Below are 7,192 nucleotides of genomic sequence, written 5' to 3'. Positions count from 1 at the left end.
AAATTAAGAACAAACTACAGATAAAATAGGCAAGACTAAAGATGCCCTTACAGTGCCAAGAATATCAACACATTGCACACCCTCCAGGACTTTCTTAATAAATAAAGATCAACACCAAGAGACATATTGGTTCATATGGCACTTACAGAGAAATTTAGGCTGGACAGGGCTTTTGAGGGCTTGTGGTCTCTTTGCAAGAGTTAACTTTTGTATTCAAACAATAGAGATAAATAAGATATTATGTTATTTTAGGTAAGTTTCATGATCTCTAACAAGCCAGTTGTAAAAACTAATTTTATTAACAACCTTGATTTAGAAAGAAGTCTAATATCCCACCAACATCCACATGAAGCCAAGAAGCATTTCTAAAAAATTGCTACATATCATGTGAATTTTGACACAAACCAAGATGCTGGAAATAACAAAATATGAGGGTTCCTAAATATTTTGTCACAAACCTAATACTAAATAACAGAATAAATTACTAGGACAATAACCCACAAATGTTGAGATACAGTAATAAGCAGAACTATCTCATAAAAATAAATTTTAATATTAACAACTCAATTTTTTATGACTGCATATTAATCTTTTTTTTTTCCAAAGTTCTAACAATGTTCAAGCTCTGTGGTGTTTACAAAGATGGGTTTATTCTCCTTCATTCTTCTGCACTGACTGCATGGCTTCTGCTTTAACTCTACTTCGTTTTCTTTTTCTTCTTTTTTTCTTTTCAGCAGAAGGCTCCTGACCCTCCTGTGTTTTCTTCTTTTTCTTCTTCAGACAGCTGAGAGGATTGGGGCCGCCTGCCCTTTTGCGTTTTCTTCTCTTTTCACCTTCTTGCTTTATTAGTCCTTCTTTTTCTTTAAGCTCCACAATACTTTGTTTTTGGTACTCTGGAACAAGCTGATTTGTCTGCAACTTTTGAACAAATGCCAAAGATTTAGGAGAAGGTTTGTCTAGCACCATAGTGTTCTGAATAATAAAGAGGAGAGGAATGCCAGGCTTCCTTTTCACTTTGTTTGATAAGTCCTGGTCCTGCAAAAATTAAATACTTTAGTCAATATTTTTGGATTAAATGGTATTTGCAATTCAAATGCACCTACTTTTAATACAAAACTATGAAGATAAATTACATTATAAAAAAGATAAGAAACTTAATCTAGCAGATGTACATGGCAGTGCCTTTCAGAGCACTCTAAATTTCAACTTCTCTCCTGACTCGCTGTATTTCTGATGCAAAATTTATCAACATTTTTTTTCCTGCATGTATATGCATACATACATTTTTTGAGGAAAAAGTCCCAATTCACTTGTATGCAGACCACCATAACACAAGAAGTAACATAATTTCTTCTGTAATAAATAATTTTCAAACTCCTGTATCTTACATAACTATGAAGAATTCGACTACAAACCATTTTATATATATTGTATATCATTTATATATGCAGTCCTAATAACAAACCCAAGAAAAAACTGCCTTTCTTATTTGTATACTTATTTATTCTTTACTTCAAGATTTTTTAAAATTGAAGTTATATGGAGGTTAACAATTTCATTTTTCAGACTACTGTGCAAAGCAGTTCAGGGAAGGGGATGCACACACAAGCAATATACAAATTAGCATTCACGAGTTGTTTTTTACATGTCAATAGGTAGTCATTATGTTTTGTACACTTTCAGCTCAACTACTCAATATCATTACAAAGTAAAAAAAATCTAGTTGTTCAAGTAAGAGAGAAGATTACCTGATTCATAATTAGGAAATACATTAAAGAGCAAGTAAGGCTTTACATGATTACTTCCCACAAACTATTTAAAAACCTCATAATCGAGGTTATTGTAGGCTTCTTTATCCTTAGGTATCAACGCATCACTTCAAAAGAAATGGACTTACATTTCCCATGAGCTTTTACCTGTGTAGCAATAAAGAAGTGATGAGGGTTGCCATCTTCAATCATGGAAAGTAAACAGGTTGAACCACTCACAGGATTCTTATGGTGAGAACAGCTTCGAACTTCAAATCTCTGGGCAATTAATTTTGCTCCATACAGCGCCTTCCCCAGTGATTCAAGTTCTTTTATAACACATCTGAAAACCAAAAGAGACAATGATTTTTAAACAAAAAAACCTCATACTTTTTACAACAGCAAAAGGCTGATGTGAGTTACTTAGGAATGAGCAACACCCAGTTGTTCAGGCTCTATGATTTGTAAATGGCAACCAGAAAAAAGCAATAGCCCATCTGAAGACATCAGCAAGGTTTCCTTGGCTGTAAACAAGGTTAACCAGTAATAACATTAAGATGTATTAAATGATTTAAAAATAATTCACATCAGTGACAATGCTGAGTCCTTAAATTTAAGTTTGGATACCACCTAGCATATGAACCACTACTTAACAAATAAAATTACTTTTAAAATTTAATTTATTTTAAAATTAACTTATTATAAAACTTTAAAATTTAATTTATTTTTAAAAATGGAAATAAAACATCTGGGGAACAATAGGCCAGTCAGTCTCACCTCTGTGTCTGGCAAGATTATGGAGCAGATCCTCCTGGAAAGTACATAAAGCATGTGGAAAACAAGGAGCTGACTGGTGATAGCCAACATGGCTTCACTAAGGGGAAATCATGAAAAATATGGTGGCCTTCTATGACAGTCACAGTGCTGATGGATAAGGAAGGGCAACAGATGTCACCCAACTGGACTTAGGCAAAGCTTTTCACACTGTTCCACACAACATCCTCGTCTTTACGTTGGAGGCATGGATTTGACAGATGGATCACTTGGTGGATATGGGACTCACTGGAGGGTTGCACTCGAAGAGTCCCAGTAAACAGTTCAGTGTCCAAGTGGAGACCAGTGACAAGTGTCATTCCCCAAGGGTTGGTATTGGGACCTGTTTAACATCTTTGTCAGTGACATGGACAGTGGGATCCAGTGCACCCTCAGCAAGTTTGCCATTGACACCGAGCTGTGTGGTGCAGTTGACACTCTGGAGGGAAGGGATGGCATCCAGAGGGGCCTGGGCAGGCTTGAGATGGGCCTGTGTAATCCTTATGAAGCTCAACAATGCCAAGTGCAAGGTCCTGTATATGGGTCAGGGCAATCCAAGCACAAATACAGGCTAGGAAGAGAATGGATTGAGAGCAGCCCTGACGAGTGACCTGGAAGGTGTTGGTGGACAAGACACTCAACATGAGTTGCAGTGTGAAAGCCTGGCTGTGTCCAAGGCTGTGTCCTGGGCTTCATCAAAAGCAGGCAGCAAGGTAAGGGAGGGGATTCTCCCCCATGACTCCACTCTAGTGAGACCCCACCTGGGGGTCACAGCGAGTCAGCTCATTTCACCAGCAAGGTTCTTTTCATAACATTGAGGTGCTGTCTCAGCAACTCGATGTTCTGACAGCAGAGAAAATTAGTCCATTCAGCTGGCCTAAGTGGAACCTGGTCAAAATGACCAACAGATATTGCTGAAAGAAGAAGCAAGAACTGACATTTCTACATGACAGGAATACAGTTTGGATCAGAACAATTCCCAAACACTTCACAGCTAAGGACATGACTCAATACTTTATACTGTTTGGAAGTGCAGGCCAGTTCCATATGCTGTGCAAGAAGGCTCAGTGTGTTTTTCGAGCCGAGGGTATACATCTTCCTGGTATTTTCACTAATTGCCTCCCTAGTGGGCAGTTGGCTATTCTGTGTTATTGCAGATATACAATGTAACTGGGTTTTTGTATTTTAATATATACAATAAACATAATTAAGTAATAACAAAGGCAACTTGGATGCAACTTCAGTATGTAGTGTACATGCTTTACTTCCATGTCTTTGTCTAGCACATCCTTGTCCTCTCTTGTGAACAGCTACTTTGGAAACAACCTGGCACTGGTAGGCTGCAGCTCCAGCAAGGCAGGAACTCTCCAGGCCCAGGAGATGTCAGCTTGCCCCTGCTGTTACTTCACCAATCAGACGCTGCGGGTGGGAAGAGACCCAGCCGGCCCTCCCTCACACAGCGGGCTTACCGCTGGCCCCTCATGCCACCTTCGGAAAGGCAGCTGGGTCTGAGGAATGCTCCCCAACCTCCTGCAAGTTACCCTCAGCCCCCAGCGCCACCTCCTCCCCAGGGCCCCGGGAGGCCGGAGCGCGCTCCCCGCCGTACCGCGTGGTGCAGAGCTGCGCGGCGCCGTCCAGGTACCCGGGCAGCTGCTCCCGGATCTGGATCTTGTTGCGGAGCGCGGCCTGGCAGAAGGTGCCGTCCAGCAGCACCTGGAAGGGCTCGCGGAACTGGAAGTTGTGCTTGTAGAAGCCCATTATCTTCTTGGCGTGTTTCTGTCTCGTCACCCCCATGGCGGCCGCGCCGCCGCCCGGAACGGCCGCGGCTGCTCCGGAAGCTGCCTCAGGCCCGGGCGGGGCCTCTCCCGGAGAGCCGGAACCGGCCGGGCAGCGCCGGGGCCTCTCCCGGAGAGCCGGAACCGGCCGGGCAGCGCCGGGGCCTCTCCCGGAGGGCCGGAACCGGCCGGGCAGCGCCGGGGCCTCTCCCGGAGAGCCGGAACCGGTCGGGCAGCGCCGGGGCCGCGGGGCCTCTCCCGGAGAGCCGGAAACGGCCGGGCAGCGCCGGGGCCTCTCCCGGAGGGCCGGAACCGGCCGGGGTCGCGGTGCGTGGCCGGGGAGCTGCCCCGCCCCCGGAGGGTCCCACCTGCCCGTCCATCCCGGCATACGGGCAGCCTCGGGCTGGTTCACTGCCCCTTGTTTTGCGGTGCTGTGCTGGTTCCTGCCGTTTCCTGAGATCAGAAATGCAGAGTTTTCTTTTTTTACTAGTTTACTGTATTGATAAAATCACAGTTGCTGTCGCAGAGACGATAGTTTAATCACACATCAGCACACAGAATCACATAATCAATTCGGTTGGAAAAGCCCTCAAAGGTTATCAAGTCCAACTTAGGACCCAACACCAACTTCTCAACCAGACCATGGCACTGAGTGCCATGTTCAGTCTTTCCTTAAGCATCTCCAGAGGTGGTGATTCCACTTCCTCCCTGGGCAGTCCATTCCAATGTCTAATCACCCTTTCTGTTGAGAAATTCCACCTAATGTCCAATCTAGACCTCTCCTGGCACAGCTTAACACTACATCCTCTCAGCCTGACACTGGTTACGTGGAAGGTTTAGGAATACTTAGGAACGTTTAGTCAGTGCCCATTTATATTGTTTGCCTGTACTGGCTACATCAATCTAAGTTCAATGTGCACAAAACCGAAGTTGAAAAGCCCATATTCTACATTTTAATCACTTTTTTTCTGTGACTATTTAATTACACTTCAGTCTGGGGACACAGCCGTCATTGAAAAAGCCATTGCACAAACTCCTCCCTGTCCAACACAAAACATGAGCACACCAGACATCTGGCATTAGAAACTGAACTTAATGCCGCTGGTTTTAGGCAGGCAAGGGGATGTGATACCTTAACACCATCAAAATGATAATTGGAGACATCTGTCTTGCTATGCAGGTTCCACAGGAGACATCTTTCTGCCTGGGACAACTGTACTGCAAGCAAAACCATGGCAAGCACCTGCCAGTTTGCTGTAATCAGTCAGGCTGCTCTAAGGTCGTTTAAGCAAATACCCAGCTGTCATATTGGCCTTTTTGCTAGCAAATAGATATGGAAAATAAGTGCTTCCAAGCAAGTTAGTTGGTGTTAAGAGAAACTGAAAAATAAAGGATTTGATTACTATTCTAGAATTCAAATGTTTACATGGGAAGATATTTCAAAGCACTTAGAATGAAGAGTGCAAAGAACAGGTGATTGAGAATATTTTCCATGGGATCCAATTGTGCTGTTGACAGTATTTTTCTGCCATTAAATCCTTCTTTCCAACTGTCTTCAGGGGACAGTTGTGCGTGCTCGTGAGTATCATGCACATACATGGATGTATGCTGCCTTATGAGCTAAGTGAAATGTTGAATTCATTATTAGACATAGTCTTATATCTAAAGATCTTTATTAAACTTCAGTCCTGTGGCTGACATGTTTCCGTAATGCCACGATGACCCAGTTCTCCTATCTAACTGCACAGTTTCATTATTGAAAATGTTAAACAAAAACATTCAGAAAAACTCCAAAGTAAAACCTTACTAGACAAATTATTTTTTGTTCAAGTAGGTTTTTGCTTGTTTGTTTTTGCTTTGTGTGTATGTGATGACAACTATGTAACTGCCCAAAGACAGGCAGTTATTCCATATTAAAAACACTTCCCACATTTTACAGCTAGAATGAGGAATCACCAGTGATAACAGCTGCTATTACAAAATAGAGATAAGAATGAAAAACAAGTAAATGAGAGTTTGAACTAGTTTTTCAAATAAGTGCAAAGTAAGATATAATCCAGAGTAGGGTGTTACATACCATTGTGATGAGATACAGTTCCCCTGGTAAATAGCATCATTACAGACAAGTTGTAATGCAGCTGGTATGGTGGAATATGTTCAGAAGGCAGGCTAGCAGGCAAACCAGCAGAGATTCCTCCTGCTTCATTGGTCAGAAGATGGCATTAATTGGATGATAAACTACTTTCAATACAATTATGTAAATTGCATTTCACTTTTATGCAATTATTTTAAAATTTATTTTTAATAAATTTAAAATGTTAAAAATGTCTATAAGCCTACTATAGCTGTGCAGAGAAGTACAGTTCTCTCAGCATTTTCTTTCATACTTTGACAACATTTTGCATATACTAAAATTCACCTTATTTCTTTCAAGTTCAATTATTTTACTATTCCCATGAGCCATCTGTAAAGTGGATTAAAAAAAAAAAAAAAAAGCGTAGGGATCTTATGAGAGGTGTTGAATCCAGACATCTCTGGTGCCTAAGGTTTGCGCTTCTGGCTGCTGAAATTCATCCACACACCATCCATCCTCTCTGGACCCAGCAGGATTCTTATGCTCCCATGTGTCCTGGACAAGTGTGGCACACACAGAGGACACTAACAGAGCCAGCCATTCAGACTACCATGGCACACAGAACTCTACCAGAAATGACACATAATTGTGGAGGCCAGTGAGCCTGTCAATGAAGGAACCACAACAGCCCTCTGGAAGGATGAGCCCTAGGGCTTTACTAGGTTAGGGTGAAAGAAGAGTCTCTGCTAAGAGACTTTCTGTTAATTATATCGATTACGTTG

General features: G+C 42.3%; 1 protein-coding gene across 1 annotated transcript; it reads right to left on the bottom strand.

Annotated features, from left to right (window-relative positions):
• Positions 1-227: 227 nt before the first annotated feature.
• On the bottom strand, positions 228-4,597 carry UTP23 (UTP23 small subunit processome component). Its single transcript, XM_069005367.1, has 3 exons — positions 4,168-4,597; positions 1,917-2,091; positions 228-1,035 (listed from the first exon to the last, which is right to left on the bottom strand). Exons 1-3 carry the CDS (start codon positions 4,353-4,355, stop codon positions 649-651), a joined length of 750 nt encoding a protein of 249 aa, XP_068861468.1. The 5' UTR covers positions 4,356-4,597; the 3' UTR covers positions 228-648.
• Between the last annotated feature and the right edge of the window lie 2,595 nt (positions 4,598-7,192).

Source organism: Aphelocoma coerulescens, chromosome 2 (assembly GCF_041296385.1).
Source record: "Aphelocoma coerulescens isolate FSJ_1873_10779 chromosome 2, UR_Acoe_1.0, whole genome shotgun sequence".
Classification (NCBI taxonomy): Eukaryota; Metazoa; Chordata; class Aves; order Passeriformes; family Corvidae; genus Aphelocoma; species Aphelocoma coerulescens.
This window is presented reverse-complemented; position numbering and strand designations above follow the sequence as displayed.